The sequence below is a fragment of the Boleophthalmus pectinirostris genome, unplaced genomic scaffold (genome assembly GCF_026225935.1).
Source record: "Boleophthalmus pectinirostris isolate CB_2022bp ecotype Guang Dong unplaced genomic scaffold, ASM2622593v1 HiC_scaffold_2823, whole genome shotgun sequence".
Lineage (NCBI taxonomy): Eukaryota > Metazoa > Chordata > Actinopteri > Gobiiformes > Gobiidae > Boleophthalmus > Boleophthalmus pectinirostris.
The window spans coordinates 520,392-537,658 of NW_026571288.1; the positions used below are offsets into that span (position 1 = coordinate 520,392).

Below are 17,267 nucleotides of genomic sequence, written 5' to 3' on the forward strand. Positions count from 1 at the left end.
CTTTTGTCTTGCCAAAATCTGACCTTTCTGTGTTCATTAAATGATCAATCTTTCTTCAGTGAAGCAAATTTATTTTAGTATATTGAGCATAATTTGGGAGGGTTTTAGCTTTCATATGAGACATTTCTAAAATCAATCGATTAATTTAAAGTCATGTTATAAGCTTTTGTTTCTACAAAATGGATAAACAACAAGACTTTTGTCAGGGACTGTATGTGCTCTTACACTTGACTCAGTTAAAGATTATTGTGAATATGACTGTTAGTATTGATACCTGCTCAAATGAGTATCCAGTTCTGAATAACTTTTAGTATTGATTAGTACTGTATCCGATTTTTTATATTTTGACAACCCTACTTGGCAGTACTTGGAATGTTGACCATTTTCTTAGCTGGTATTTGCTGTGTAAAGGTTTAGAGTCTTTTTGAAAATCCAAATATCCAAGTTTAAAAGTTCTCACTTGTAGCAAAGCAGCTACAGGTCAACCAGGTTACAACCTGAAAATGCTGCAAAATGTGGTTAGAACTTTGCAGTTATAAAGATCAGTATGTAGCATTTCAATTTGAGGTTTTTTTTTTGCTCTTATAAATCTTATAATCTAGTTGAAAATGAAATGGGATAATGAACAGGTTCCTGCACAGTGTTGTGATCCATTATCTTAATATTAGAATCTTTTTGCAGAATTTCTATGTTGTTTATCTGCGCATTTGTATTTTATATGTAAAGTGCATATGACAGGTTACATTACACATTTCACCAAAACATAGGTAACATTATATTTTTGAGCTGTTACCTTGCAACAAAAATGTCAACAAGGTCCAAAACCTTTCTAAATTGCACAATCGTTATGATTATGCTAATAAAAATAAATTGCAACCTTTATTTTGTTAAATGATGTTTAAATGGTCATAAAAATGCCTTCCTGATGCAAAAATTGTCTCTGCATTTTCCATGTTGATGTGGTTTCTGTTTTAGTACCAACAGCACTATCTTTGTACTTTTCTTTTCAAATTTTTTTCCACAACCTATCACTTAACTGATGTAAAACTATGATAAATATTGACCACAGTTACTATCTCACCAAAACCAAGCTAGAATGATAAAAACATGAGAACCTGTCATGCACTTTAAGGTTGTGCTTTAGCAACTTACATTTTTGCTTCATTGTCCCTGTAGGCAAATATGTCCTCTGCATTTGAACCATCCTTCAGTCTCTGGGTCAAACCTGTATTTGACCCATGCTTTAAACTTGCAGTGTCTAACTGGCGGATTCTTGTGCATGTTTTGGGTTGTGGTTTCTGGCTCTCTTCTGTTAGATTTCAAATACTGGTGAATGACTGTAGCTATGAGTCCAGATATGCTCATCTCTTATAGTGGCTCGGAGCGTCTGCAAACATGTATTTCAGTCTGTAGGCCTCAGCCAATAGGAGACCCACTTCCTCATTGCCCCAGTGGATTGTGGGAAGGTTCTGCAGCAGCATCAGAAGACCCTGTAAAAGTGAAAAACATTTATGAGAAGTAAGGTACACTTAATTCTCTTTATTCAACCCATCCTTCGCTTAAAACTGACAAGAGCAGTGCACCACTCGGGGACCCAGCTCCAGATCTTGAGCTAGTCTTGGCCAGGACTAACTTCAAGAAGGGGGCACTATGCAAAATTGATTCTTTGGAGCTTTCTATCATGTTATAATGTTGTTCCCTCCTCAAATATATGCAGAATATAGCATTCCCAAAACAATAAAAACATAAGGTGTGTTCGTGTTAATACCTCATAGCGGTAAAATACCCCCTCTTTAACCTCCCTGCCTTGTGCATGTTGTGAGTTGAGAGGGGAATCCGGAGTCCTGAGGAAAATTATTTGAGGGACACAGTGTGTAAATCTGTAACAGCTACTGTGTAAATATGCCAGATAATAGCAAAGGTGCTTATGCATTTCAGACAATTCACTCCAAAAGCAAAATGAGTTTCTCACTTGGATCCTACAACTAAACAGCTCCTGTAGATTGTTCAATATTTCATAACAGTGTTATTGGGCTCAGAGAGGACAAACCTGGAAGTCTGCAATGGACAGGATTTCCTTCCTCCACTTGATGAGAAACGCAGCACAGACATACAGGTGGAAATGAGAGAAGCCCTCAGACTCAGCCTGAGGACCAGAGGAAAACGCAAACATGAAAACATGATAACATTATAAAGCTCAGGAGTGTGGAATCACACATCAGAATTTTCACTGAACCTAATGTTAAACCAACGGAGATTGTAAAGGACACGCTTTATGCAAAATGTGCTTTTTGAAGATTTCTATAGTAATGGTATTTTTTGGCATTCCATCCTGAGATCTATACTTATCTTACTATCTTACTGTGATTATTGAGTGTGAGTTAGTGAGTGGTCTTACTCTGGGAGTTAGTGAGTGTGCGGTCTTACTCTGTTTAGGAGTTGGTGAGTGAGTGTTTTTATCGTGTTTTGGAGTTAGTAGTGTGTGGAGGTTTGTGCATTACCTGATAAGTGTCCCAGAGCCGTATGGTGCACCGCAGAGGCAGCTCTCTCATCAGAAGATTATTCATCCAACGAAACGCAAACTGTAAATACTCCACCTCGTACCGACGGAAGTGCACGTGGACGTCCTCTGCAGGACACAAAAAACAACAACTCATTTAGGAGATTTTCTGATGCAAGTTATAATGTTATAATTGATTCCTCATCATTGTACACTCCATACACCTTCACTAGAATCATTTGGATCATTTCAGCCCTGGGATTGCCAATCTTTACTCAACTAAAAGGTAAAAGGAGCTGTTAACTTGAAACTACTGCTTCACAACATCACAAGGTGGAACAGAGTATTTAGAGCTGTGGAGACAGAGTACATGTATGAATGAAATGCAAAGCAACTCCAGGTATGTTTTTAACAAGGTAACAACGTTATAACATAACATGGGGAGAGGCTCTTTAAGCAAAAATATAAAAGCAACACAATAAGTCCACAACTGTTTGCAACTTATGAGGTTTAAAAGTGAGTCTGAAGTAAGAACAGAGTACAGACCATCGATTCTGCTGATGAGCTCCTCCAACGCTTTCACTTTGTTCTGAATTCCCGGCTGAGCAAATGTGTAGTTATCCTGTAAAAATATTATAAAGTTATATAGTTATAAAATATCAAACAGGGAGCAGAGGTTTGCTTTCTTCACTAGTTTGGTTGATGTAAAAGAGCATTTGATCAACTTGTGTCAGTGTGAACCCCCCTATGGCAATCTGAAGAGGGATGAGTGTGGAGTGAAAGTGTTCCTATAATTGTATGTAGCTGCTGTTTGAGGCAAATGATGTGGCACTGTCACTGTCACCTTTACAGTGCCCATGACAGGTTGCACTGCTCATTTTACAAAAACATAATTAAGATCATCATAAGACTGACGATCTTTAAAATTAGAAATAAATAAATTACAATTCTGTTTCTGAGTTTACCTTTTTTTTTTGTTTAAAATGTTACTTACTGGTTGAAGTCATGATATTAAGATGGGGAATTTGATAGCCATTACCTAGAAACCATGTAGTATACAGGGCCAAAACTCCTCTAATGTACACAGAAATGATGACCTGACTAATACAAATATAAGTAAACAACTTTATTTTGTAGAAATAATGTTTAAAGTCTCATTAAAGTGTGTTTCTTGTATAAATTGCTTAACTTCTGGATAAAATTCTCCCAGTGTTATCAGTATGGAATGTTCTAAAACAGAACCCTCTACTTCCTGTCATTTTCAACCTACAAACTAAATTAGAGCACCATCCAAACCTGTCATAGGCACTTTAAATCCTAAAAAAAGCCTTGACCACAGACCTGTATCCCATCCAGCAGCTTGCTCATGCACCAGAAGCTGTCGGCCTCGATGTTCCTCTGAGTTTCTACAGGAAGAGCTGCCACGTTAAAGTTCTCCATGTCTTTCTCTGAAATCACAAGAAGGGAGCAGACTTATACGGCGCTGACTGAATATGAGGCCATTTCAATAAACAATCATTCTTTCAATATAAACAGATTAGTTAGAATCAATAATGAGTCATAGATGTGAATTAGTCAACCCAAAACAACTTAAATGATATATTGCTACACGATAACAATAAAGCAGCCAATTCCAGTAAACCATTTATTACAAGGCTTAAGCTGCAACAAATACATAGCAGAATGAAGCAATAATTAGCCATATAAGTTACTTTTTCAACTCTCCACGGCTCAAAATGTTCCCACCATTGCAAAGAAACTATACACATAAATATTGAGCTCAAAATATATTGTTCCAGCTTTCATGTCCATCTTATTCCGGCCCACCGACTGTTGTCTCTAAACGCTCCTAAACTGCACTTTTTGTGGTGGCACTTCCGGTTAAACTGGGATCCCATTTGTGTTACTGGAGAATTTGGGAAAGGTTTTGCATCTTAAATATGACAAAGTGTAAAATGTTCAATGTTCATGTGCACCAAGTTCACATCGCACCGATTCTCTGGAGGCTTTGTCGCTTGTAATGAACTTATTTGCTGTCAAGATACCCATACAAAATAATATAACCCGAATCAAGATAGGTGAGTATTGAACCAAAAATCAATGCAGTAATTACCATTACAGACTTATTATACTACTAAGAAAAGATACACACTATAATTATTACGACACAAAAGGTATAGCTCCAGTTTTCATTTATAAAACCACAAGAGAGAAAATATTGGCAGGTTTGCAGTAAATACCACATTGAAATGCAAGACTTGCATGGACATACCCACAAACTCTGACAGAAACACCACAAAGAAGGGCGTGACCAGGTCGTTGATCCCCTGCACGTACCCAGAAGCTGGGTGTCGAATGGCCCAGATGAAAAGGATACGCTCAAACACCTGGACAGACACAGACAGAGCCGGACTTCATCAAAATAGAATCTAACGTATTGATACTTTGCAGTGACGTCACGCTGGGGGTGCTTTACATGGATGTGTGTGGTGGAAAGTTCAGCTTTTACCATGGTGATACAATGCACACTGTCAAAAAAGATTTAAGATAACGGAAAACTGAAGAACAAATTTAAAGAGCACATTTTCAGGAGTCTGATCAGTCTGAGCGTTATAACAAAGCTCAGATTAAAGTCTAACTTGAGTAACAGAGCTTCAGACAGAGCAGTGCCTGCAGTTCACATCGCGCACAAAATGTTGATGGCACCAGCTGCAAAGCCTCAATAGTCTAAAGGCAACAGTTATAATACAAATAAATTAGACTTTTAAAGAGTTTGTTCACAGGCCACCTTATTAAACCAGAAGAATTCTCGTCTGAGAGAGACTGAAATCTGAACTTTAAACATCCCATACATTTCAGAACATGTTTGTAGAAGTCTAAACTACAAGGTTAGCAGCTTTGACACAAATTAAGACGCCAAAGACACAGAGGGAGGGCATCTGACCCACAAGGACATGTAGTACACAGAGGACATTACATTGGTGAAATAACTGATAAATATCACCAGACTTTCGCGACAGAGAATATAAAATATAATCTGATATTTTACAAAGCCACAGAGAAAACCATTTTGAGGAAGGCACTTTCTTGACTTCCTGTTTCTCAGATCTCAAATCGGAGCCTCTTCCTCCAACAAAAATACAACTACCTAAAAACACAAGATCTGCTAATCTGCAGGTCTGTGTCATTTGAAAATATCTGGTTTTAGCATTTTGAAACCAGGAAGTATAAAAAGTAATAGGAACTAAATAAAAATAAACAAAAATGAAAAATGGTATGTAAACAACATGTAAAGTTGATAAAAGAAAAATCTGATCAATCCCCCGTTTGGAAAGTTATAAATCATAATTAATCACATAGTGCTCTTCAGTGTTGTGCATGAACTCGTTCAAAAGAACGCGTTGACGCGTGGCTGTGGTTTCAGGGGGGCGCGGAAAGCGAAAGCATTAATGAACAGTCGTTCTGGACCTGAGCTCTTTAACACAACACAGAACTGTTCCGGGAGCACGTTGCGCAGATGGTAAATGCCTAAATACAACAATAGATCCATGCTCTCTGTGTATTTTTAAAGAGATACGCACCTACGCTCGCGTAGAGTGTCAAAAAATAGGATGGATCCCATTTTTGGAAATCTCTGCATGCAGGACGCGCTGCTACATACATGCGTTTAGCACGTGCAGTGAAGCCGCCCTCATCACTTTCATTCTACAAATCATGTGTCCAAAAGATTCAGTGACATCCCTGTGTCACAGAAAGAACACATATAGTCGTGTCCTTTAGTCCAACAGAAACTGATGCGCAGTATATGCAAATTAGCCATGCGGTTTTAAGTTTCGTTTCTGTAAGACATAAACAAATAAGTCAAAGCTGCACACTATACACATTATAATCTCAAACAGGCTGATGTGGCTCTAGAGTGCTTATGGTTTATATGTTGTGAAGTTGATGTAAACTGGAAGTCAGTTTGAAAAATAAGTGCAGCCTTACATTTACAGGTCTCACCTAAAAATAAAATGAACTGAACTTTGAACTAGTTCCACATTAAAATTGTGAACTATGAACTTGAGCTGTTCACTTTGAACATGTGTGAACTGAACTTTGAACTACTTCATGAAAAGTGTGAACTTGTACAACACTGGTGCTCTTACATATTATTTAATGGTCCACTGTGTAACATTTCTAGTGGAGGGGCAATCTGATGTCTCCATGGAAATGTTATTACTTTGTCTAGAATGTATACAGTATAGATTAAACCTAAATCTATCATGAGGGAGACAAGCAGGTTACAGCACTACACTACATTACAAGTCAGATCTTTGGAGAGTCGCCCCTATTCACAGAAGGAATTATAGTATTTCTGAGCACACCATTAATAAATGCTAGGTAGAAATGTTTAAAGTCATACCATGAAACATTACAGGCAAAGCAATAAGCATTTGACGGACCCTCCACCAGAAAAGTTACATAATGCACTTTAGACCGAACATATTTTTGCACATAAACTTCAGCTTTTCTTGATTAACTGATAAAATGTTACACCCCAAATGATTATCCAAATGTAAACAGCAACAACTCTATTCACACACCATCTTTTCTCTGACTTTACCTCTTGTACTGCCGGCTGCTGGAATAAGGGGATCAGAGGGTTGGTCCTTGGGATGTCAATGTGGATCTAAGAACACAAATATTAAACACAGCTATATGAGGTTATATAGAAAAGGGTCATTTCTAATATGATAACCACATGTTTTAAGTCAGTTAAAAGCATTGAATAAACACATGTATTCAAGTGTACCTGTCGGTATGTGTCTCGGTGCGGTTCGTCACTTCTGGAGTCGTAATATTGTTCTATGAAAGCAAAGTATTCCTCACGTTTCCTCTGCAGGACGTGCTCACGGCGCTCTCTGTTGGCTGGGAGGTAGCCCTGTATAATAAATGAAGTGTCAAGGTTCAATTATGGGGAAAAAAAAAAAGTTTCAAGTGGGGTGGGCGATATCTTGATATTTTAAATATATCGAGATATTTTTTAAACTTTATATGGATTTGGAAATATCGTATATAATGATATAATGCTTATATTCAAATCAGATTTCTCTGCTTCGCTTGTTTGCCTTCTCTGTCCCGGTGTCCCCGCCTCCCTGATTTTGCTCTCTTGTGTCTCATTCACTCCTCACTACCACCGTGAACTCTGAAAGTTGGTGCCAATGAAAAGCTTCTAGCATCACAAACCTTTTCCACCATTTACAGACAAGGCAATTAGCAGCACATCCTCATATTCCACTGAGTCATGTCCTTTAGTCCAAAAGAAGCTGAATCGCATGAGCGGCGCAAGGAGTGCGCTGTTTATGCAAATTAGCAATGCGTATTTAAGTTTTGTTTCTGTAAAACGTAAACACGTGCACTAGGGATGGGCATGATTAGATAATTGATCATTAAGAATTTCATCGATTACGTTCATTTTAATCGACAACCCGAATGTAGTTTGCTGTGTGTAGCGTGACACATGTGTCTCTGCATCAGAAGGAGCGAGACACAAACAGTCGGTCAACCTGCGACGTACCGAAGTGCAATGTGCACAGTGTATAAAGCAGAACATATGTTTCGGTGTCCAGTGGGAAAAAGTTTTGCCAGGTGAGAGAAGCGCAATGTTGATGACGAGTCCCCACCTCCCTCCCCCCGTATGGTGTCCTGGTTTTGACAAATGCAAATATGGTCACACTAACCTGTATTCCACTGAGTCATGTCTTTTAATCTGACAGAAGTTGAACCGCATCAGCGACACAAGAGCTGGAGTTTTATCTTCGCTTAGTTTATGCAAATTAGCGATGTGGTTTTAAGTTCTGTTTCTGTGAGACTTGCCCAAAACTGAATTAAACACATTATTATCTCAAACGGGCTGATGTGGCTCTAGAGTCGTTACGGTTTATATGTCGTAAAGTTGAATTTATTCATGCAGATTAGTAGTGCAGATAGTAATAATAATGATAATCATTTTAATATAAAAAAAAAACGTTAATGATTAATCGATAATCGATCGTTAATTCTTCCGACGATCGATTAAGAAAATTTCATCGAATGCCCATCCCCAACGTGCACAAAACTGCATTAAACACATTATAATCTCAAATGGGCTGATGTGGCTTTAGAGTCGTTATGCTTTAAATGTTGTTAAGTTTAGTAACGTAAAGTTATTTATGCAGAAGATTTTAAATCAATAATCTGCTGCAGTGTAACTTGTACAACAGTGTTTGGAAACTGATCTGCAGTGGATTGTGGGATACCTCACAGCTCCTTACTGTTGGTGAGGAACACGGGTCTGTTAAAATAAGGAACCTCCCGAGCTTCCATTTCTTGTAATCTTAAATGTGGCAGAAGCACTTTGAACTGCCTACCTCTTGCACGTCAATAAAAAAAGACATTGTGGAATTTGGCAGATTTGTTTTTGCTGTAGTTTTGGGGGGTTATTTTCCCTGTACAGATATCGAGATACATATCGCATATCAAGAAATAGCAAACTATATCGAGATATATTTTTTGCTTCATATCGCCCAGCCCTAGTTTCAACACAATATGCTTTTGTAAACAGACGTTGGGAAGTTTAAGCCAATCAGAGCATAAACATGTGCTGTAGACTCGGCACTGGTTTATTTGAAAAACAAAAGGACATAAAGTGTATAATGCTGAATAGAAAATAAACAAAAACCTAGCACAGCTCAACTCACAGACAGCAGTCTCCAGGTGATGGGGCGAACTTCACGGGGAATCCCAGACCAGCTGTGCTTTCGAAGTTCATCTGGAAAAAAATAACACAGAAATATTAAGAAATGTACAAATATTGAGGTCCATGGTGTTAATAATAGATAATTTTAGACTTCATTTAATTTAGACCTGTTTTGTAATTTGTACAGACAATAAACATGTCATAGGACATGTCCAACTTCTAAACTTTTCACAGCTTACTCATGTTTGTCTTTCAACCACAGTGTGAGCTTTTATAAACCTCAAAGTTCCAAACACTGTAGTCTTCATTCATTTTCCGCACAAAATGTGGTAAACTATGGCAAAAGCTGTCAATCTGCACTATCGACCCCTCGCACCAAAATAACTATACACCACATTCATACACAGGAAAAGTGTTGTTGTTGTTGTGCCATTTAGCAACACCAACACCAGCATGTAAACTTCCTATTTTGTTTCATAAAAAACAAATATGAAGTAAATGAACATTGTTTAATTCTCGTACCCAGGTCAGTGTTGGGTGCAGACAGCAGAGCTCTGAACTTGTCCAGGCGGTTCTTCTCACGGATGGTCATGGGTGGAGCTCCAGAAGCATTCTGATCTGAGATCCTGGCGACGAGAGGGATGATGGGGCGACAGGGGGGCCTCTGTGTGGAGCTGAGGTCTGCATGAAAATAACAAGTATACATAAAAACACTGAGCTACACAAAAAGTCATATGCTTGTGCAGCTTATAGCACAATTGCCAAATGTCATTCTTCAGTCCCTGGGCAGGTTGATGTCATAAATGACATACATGCCAATAAAATAAAATACAGTGTATATTAATGCAGTTATTCATCCAATTAATCAGTAAGTACACATTCATATGGACAGGTTTGTTTGGTTAAAGCCATTGTTTGGACGGGCGTGTAAACATTTCATAATTTGTACATGATATACTTTCATGTGGGAGGCGGTTTGTGTGTGTGTATAATGCAAGTTTTAGTGGTGGAGGGTCCAACACCTACTTGTCTCCAAAGAGACAAGCAGACAAATAGGTGACCCCAGCTGTACCCGAGGACTGGAGGTCTGGTTCACTGCTGGACTGGAGCATGGTCCCGTTGTGGAGTTCACAGTTCTCCCTAGGAGGTGCTCTCTGCTCTTGAGGAAGAGAGAGCGGCAGGGGCCTGTCTGCGGAGGTCTGACTCTGGATCTGAAAGACAAAGAGTTTTATTAGACAACACAACTTTACAACAGAGTGAAAAAGTAAAATAACAAGGCACTGCAACTTAGTCATTTTGTTTAGACACAGGGCCTGACAGGGGACTGACGAGGAACAAAGCTCTCACACCTTTTAGGATCTAGATTTAACTGTCCCATCACTCCCAAATCTGCAGGTACTCACTCCATACCTTCTCTTTTCTCATATAGAACAAATAATTACTTGTAATCCTAATCACCTAATGTGGTCAACTAATCAAATACACACCATAAGACGTACAGAGAGCACATTTGTGATTATCTGCATACAGATAAGAAAATGTACAAAAAAAGATACACAGAATACTATTTTTCAACAAACAAAAAAACACTGCTGCTTGTTACAGTGAAACGTTACCATAAAGAGACTGTGTTTATCAGTTCTTTAAATATAAAAGAGGGTCCACTGACTTTCTGTTCAAAACCACAGAAGACAGACCGAGCTTGTGTCTGTTCTACAGTTTTTATCCATGACAACTGTGGATCATTATGCTATCATATGGACATTGTACAACAACTTTAAAGAAACAAGTCCTGACTTCCACGTTAAAAAACTGCAGTGCCCAGTGAGAGCTGAAGTTACTGCAAACGTCATCACACCAAAGCTCTGCATGCTGTGGGCCCCTCACATAGCTGTGCATCACACTAGAAAGCAGTGGATGTTTTTTTTTTTCATTTGTCCCAAAATGAGAAGATAAAACTGGAAAAGTACAGTGACGGCAGTGAAAACGAGGGTGGATCAGAGTATGTACTTTGTACTCACGGGAGATTTTTGTAGGTTCGAGTGAAGTTTCCAAGTGAATGACCGTCTGAAATTATTGCCTCACTAACCAAATATATATTTATATTACATTATTAATGCAGGCCTATTTTTAACAGCCCATATTTTAAAGAAAAACAAAAAAAAAGCATGTTGGGTCACGAGAGGGGACCAATTAAAATAAGTGAGTTGCCACAAAACAGTCACCACTGTTCTAAATACAACGTCAGAGTCACTAAGAAGGAAACCACAGTAGTTAAAAGCTCTGAAAAGTCCAGTTAGCACATTGTGTTTTGTTGACAGTATCAGACCTGGTTGTGGGAGCCGTGTGACTGAGGAAGAGGCAGAAACTCCTCCTCCTCTTCGTCGTCCATGTCCCAGGCATCATTTGTGCTTCGGGCAAATTCATGGAAACTTGACGCCTTCTTTGTCTTCACATTGTTCAAATTCAGCTTTGTTTCTTTCAGATATCTGCACATATCAACAAAAACAAACTAAATATTGTGTAACTTGGGCTAATGAAGGAATAATAAAAACATAAACAGGATAGACACAAATATTATAAAACTGAAGCATCAGTGAAAGGTGGTTCAAATAAGCACAATAAAAAGAGATAACAGGATTTGCTACTGATAATTAAAGGTGCACTGTGAAACTTTTAAGGTAAAGGGTGCGCTACCTGTCAGTCTCCATTAAGACGTTTGTCTAGAATATTTCACAGTATAGCATTAAACTATAGCTTGCTTTAGCTTTAATACAGGTAATTGTATTGTTCAAAACTGCATTTAAATACATGCATTCTTACTGTCCATGGGCTTGCCTCTCCACTGATCTGATCTGTAACTAGACCTGATGATGTAACCTGCTTGGCATTAAAAGCATCTACTAGTATCTCCATGGAGACAATGGAGCATCCGGGCAAAGCAATATCTCTTTATTCAAGCAGGTGACTGACCCTCCACCAGAAAAAGTTACGTAATGCACCTTTAAAAATGAAGCATAAAAACGATATGCAAGACACAGGCAAGGACAAAAACAAAGCATTATTATTTGGAACTGTAAATAAATTTATGTTATAAAAAGAGACATTGTCAGTTCTTCATGCAAATGTTTGACAAAACAAAAAACGTTCAAACAGATAATTCACTAAAATCATGAGGCGCTGACACAGAGGCTGTGGGTCGACTCACGTGCGTCTGAGCTTTGGGTCGAGAGGAGGGTGCTGCGCGCCGTACACAGGCTGAACACTGAGCACAAACGCAGACGGACAGTTATGTGTCTTTGAACAGAACACTGGACCTGGGTCTATCTGTGCTAGACTGATATTCAGGGCCTAGCACCAAAGGACATCTCTGATATGTTAATGCCATTAATGAACCATCTGCACTCTGAGGGCCTCAGGGACCAGCCTCCCGCTGTAGTCCCGCTGTAGTCCCGCTGTAGTCCCGCTGTAGTCCCGCTGTAGTCCCGCTGTAGTCCCGCGGTTAAGCCCGGTCCAGCCCCGGTCCAGCCCCGGTCCAGCCCCGGTCCAGCCCCGGTCCAGCCCCGGTCGAGTCCAGTCCCAGTCTCCAGCTGGTGCTCAGAGTGAGGATTAAACATTTTCTGCAGCTAAAACCAGGAGCAGTCTTCTTGAAGATGCGAGAGGCCTTTGCTCTGACTGTGTTTAAATCCCAGCTCTAAACTGTTCTGTTAAGCTGCACATCACTGAAAGGTTTTTACTCTGCACTCTTCTATTTGAGTGTTCATTTGATGAGGATTACGTGGGTTTGGATTAGTTTGTCTTGCTCTGTGCGCCAATGTGTCAGTCCCAGTGTGCCTCAGTGCAGCAGATGTATGTTTGAGTCAAGAGGGAGTTTTTAAAGCAGTTTTAATTCGGGTTATGATTTTCAATATTATCATTTATTGTGATTTTTTTAATAGTGAGATTCTCAGTGACTCAATGCAATTAACTGTACAGACCCCCTCAAAATCAAGCCATTTAGAGGCCAACAGAGCAGACTGGCAGCCTTGCTTCAATCAACTCCAGGGCAGCTGTGGCTACAAAACGCATGAATAAAGTATATTACATTGAGAGGCTTGTCAGGATTATCAGAGAAAACACGAGAAGAGTTTACAAAACTGACTCCCTCTGGTCTGTGTGTTATCATGTTCTGAATGTTCTGGCCTTGGGAAAGTGTGAGGCGTCAGTCGGCTTGAGTCATTTGGTTAAACTGACTCTGTGGTTATCAGGAGGAGCTGTGTCTACGGTCTGCTACTGCTGTCCATGGACAATTGCACACATCATGTCACAATATCTGATTCACCTTCTAGGTTGCCTACTTCTGTAATACTGCTACCAGAGGTGGGACCAAGTCGTTGTTTTGCAAGTCTCAAGTAAGTCTCAAGTCTCTGACCTCAAGTCCAAGTCAAATCCCAAGTGAAATACAGGCTAGTCCAATTCGAGTCCTTAGTCAGTGGTGCATAAGTCCAAATCAAGTCCAAGTCGTCAGCTTTGAGCTATAGAGAATATTAAGAATATAGTTTAGATTTAGCAATTTAAATGAATTTTAAACTAAATTGTACTGAATGTAATTTTTCCTTTTTAAATGTTTTGACAAGATCTTTGTGTAAATCATTACGGTCAGAATAGAAAGAATTAAGATTTAAAAGTGCTTAATAACAGTTACTTTGTCGTGTCGTCTGCACTGAAATGGAACCGTCATGCTCTATGTAGTTATCTTTACTGTATTGTACTGTATAGTACTGTATATTACTGTAGCACATTTGATGATACCACATCACAGTAGTTCAGTGCCATCCAAAGTAACAAACAGAAGTGGGAGGGATATGTTCCAGTTTGTTCCTCTAAAATGCAACTCCATATTTATCAACTGTCAAGAGAAAAATAATTTCTAAAAATATTTTTTTAGGAGAAGAATCAAGTCAGGCCTCAAGTCCGAGTCAAGTCCCAAGTCACTGACCTTCAAGTCCAAGTCGAGTCCCAAGTCTTGGTCTATTTTAACAAGTTAAGTGTCCTAAAAATAGTGACTCAAGTCTGACTCGAGTCCAAGTCACGACTTGCAAGTCCCCACCTCTAACTGCTGCTACCACTGTACTGCTAATACTGTACTGCTACCACTGTACTGCTACCACTGTACTGCTACCACTGTACTACTACCACTGTACTGCTACCACTGTACTGCTACCACTGTACTGCTACCACTGTACTACTACCACTGTACTACTACCACTGTACTGCTACCACTGTACTGCTACCACTGTACTGCTACCACTGTACTGCTACCACTGTACTCTAGCATATTATGCAGTTGCACGGTTGATCAATATGCTCTGTCCTTGTTATAAATAAAAACAATTTAACTGTTTAGATTATTGTGAGAAGAAACATCCCAATCTCATACACATTATATATTAAGTTTTAATTATATTGTGACCAGAATCATCCTGATAATCAATTAACTAAATAATTTGCAAATTTTAATTCAGTCTCTTGACTTAGAAAACTCATAAACATCATCACAACTTCATCGCTGCATCACTTGTACCTAAATGACTACATGATAATATTGAATCCTACGTAAATTACCAATTAAGAACATTAAATTGGAGTTACAGTGGGCACATGGTGGAGGTAAAAATGGGAGTTGAATGGAAAAATGGCATCTTGAAAATAAATGATTCAAGATTACTCAAACATGCACAAAGCGCTCCAAAAACAATTACATATGGGTACATGTTGAGGGGAAGCGACTAGAACATGGTTGAAAGCGCGGAAAAGTCCAGTTTGTAGAACAGGTCTGCTTTAACATGGATAGATTGCCCCTCCTCCTCTTCTTCAGTGAGTGGTTATCAGACGAGTCCAGGGACAGACTTAGATCACTAAAGACTTCCTGTTTAACTGTCTGTGTTTGTGTTTGTTGTTTCCCTGCTCCTCCTCCTACACAGTTTGACTCATTACACCAGGACAGAGACACAGAGACACGCCCAAGACTCAGATCTGCAGGTCAGGTTACCTCCTCCTGTGTGTGTGTTGTGAAGGTGAGCTGCTGCTCCGCACACAACAGGGTGAATGGTACAAAATATGGATTCAATCTATATCGTGTAGTGTGAGCTACTGTGTAAATCATTTCCTCTGTGGATCAATAAATTTAGTCTAAGTCTGAGTGCATCCTCCTCCTATATCCCTGTGTTCCAGATGCCCTCAAGTCCTCCTATACCCCGGTAGAGTTGTAGTGCTGAGATGGGGGCAGGTCCGATGTGCACATGTTGTGGTGTAGTTGGATAAACACAGCAGGAGAATGGGCACTAATACAAGGATTTAAATACATATTACATTTGCATTTCATCTTTTCAAGCCTACAACCCGCATGACAACCAATGTTTTCTGCTCCATCTGCAAAACATATGGTGGAAGAGCAGACTTTTGACAAGTTACACACCAAACTCAAGGCAAAATAAAACAGGGACACAGAGAGAATCATGTTTTTTTCTTTAGCTATTCGAAAGTCCCCATAATGGCTTTGTTTACTCGTTTGGTAATTAACTAGTTTCCTTGACAGTGAAGTAAATAGAGTAAACAGAAAGCTTATTGCAAAAGGTTGAAGCCAGGATTATGCTACAGACTAGATGACTTATTGTGGGACATTTAATTGCAATCAGGCCTAATATTATTAATAAATACTTGCAACATTTTCATCTTGAAGTAATTGCTGATACAATTTAATTAGGGTGACCAGATGTCTCGATTTCCCAGGACAGTCCCAGTTTAGAGACCTGTTTCACCTGTCCCAGCAGATTTTTCCAAAACCATTGATTTGTTCCAGTTTTATACAAGAAATGTCCCTAGTGTCCTAGCGTATTTTTGACTAATTTGATACCTGCCAACAGTTAAGAGAGGCATACATTTTAATTTGTATAGGTAAAATACAAAAAAATTAAAATAAAAAATCTGCTTAAAAACGACCAAAACACAAATAAAATGTGACTATACTGACTCACATGTTAGTCAGGAATGGTCTCTGCATAACAGTTTTCCTTAATTACGCACTCCTTTCACAATTTTATTATTACTAACAACAAAAAAACAGGGATGTCCCAGTTTTTTATTTTGAAATTCTGGTCACCCTAAGTTTTGATAGTAATACAGTAAAGTTGCTTCTCTCAGCATATGTCGTGTTTATCTCTAGGTTTCACTTCAGATAGCGCTTCATATATGACTAAATTAGTGAGTTTTACGATTATTTCAGTCACAATAAACACGTTCACGTGTAATCCAATGAGCCGTTTAATGAGTCTTGTGTGGTTGTGTGAATTCTGTTTTATGCCACTTTGTTCGACTTGTTTTGAAGTCCTAGGCACTTTTGACAGGTTTGATCTTGCAAGTCATAGCATACGGTTAACCAAAAAACAACTTACACTTTGATTAGCAGCTTGTCATGTCCTCTGGTCATTATATACAGCTATATACGGTTAAATCAGCCAAATAAGATGAAGATTTGACCACTAACCTTCCGGGAACCTTTGCGTTTCTCCTCCAAAAATTGACCCGGTTTTCGGTGGCCATGCTCGGATCCCACAGCCCCCGTCACACCGACACACATCCAGGCTCCGTACACCGACGAAACATCGGGGGAAAGCTTCGGTATTCGGCCCGGGACACTCGGATCATCTGTGTACACGTTTCCAGTCGACATTCACGGGTTTACAGAGCAGGATTGTAGTTTGATTAGGCTAAATTCGCCGCGCAGGAGGAGGATGATGTGGGAAATAAAGTGTGTGAGCCGCCATCTTGGAGCGGGCGCAGGAGCGGGATTGGTTTAACGCAGAACAGGTGCAGCCAACTGAGCCAATCCACACACGAGCGACATTACGCAGGCTTTTTCACGAAATCAACTATTAACACTTTACTTTTACACATGGACACGCGTGAGAAACAAAAAGATCTCGAGTTACATTAAGTCAAAAACAAAAACCAATAAAACCAATGATGCAAATGTTTAGGTAAGGTGACCAGACGTCCCTATTTACC

The 17,267-nt window shown here is 39.3% G+C and overlaps 1 protein-coding gene across 2 annotated transcripts; it reads right to left on the reverse strand.

The window, feature by feature from the left end:
* Positions 1-130: 130 nt before the first annotated feature.
* On the reverse strand, positions 131-17,051 carry tbc1d22b (TBC1 domain family, member 22B). 2 transcript variants are annotated; one of them, XM_020926978.2, is made up of 14 exons: positions 16,747-17,051; positions 12,430-12,486; positions 11,551-11,710; positions 10,294-10,432; positions 9,744-9,902; positions 9,223-9,293; positions 7,296-7,424; positions 7,107-7,172; positions 4,773-4,887; positions 3,842-3,948; positions 3,047-3,122; positions 2,502-2,629; positions 2,051-2,146; positions 131-1,490 (listed from the first exon to the last, which is right to left on the reverse strand). In XM_020926978.2, exons 1-14 carry the CDS (start codon positions 16,800-16,802, stop codon positions 1,362-1,364), a joined length of 1,488 nt encoding a protein of 495 aa, XP_020782637.1. In that variant the 5' UTR covers positions 16,803-17,051; the 3' UTR covers positions 131-1,361. The 2 variants fall into 2 exon arrangements, with proteins under 2 accessions (XP_020782637.1, XP_055015803.1); XM_055159828.1 differs by lacking the exon at positions 12,430-12,486 and having other exon boundaries at positions 132-1,490.
* Between the last annotated feature and the right edge of the window lie 216 nt (positions 17,052-17,267).

Bases quoted from the DNA above. Each gene is read 5' to 3' on its own strand.
- tbc1d22b (XM_020926978.2), bottom strand. From the start codon at position 16,802: ATGGCCACCGAAAACCGGGTCAATTTTTGGAGGAGAAACGCAAAGGTT. The intron at 12,487-16,746 runs GTTAGTGGTCAA...GTTTGTGCTCAG, and splicing joins AACGCAAAGGTTCCCGGAAG to TGTTCAGCCTGTGTACGGCG. The intron at 3,123-3,841 runs GTCTGTGGTCAA...ATATTTTTACAG, and splicing joins AGCTGCTGGATGGGATACAG to GATAACTACACATTTGCTCA.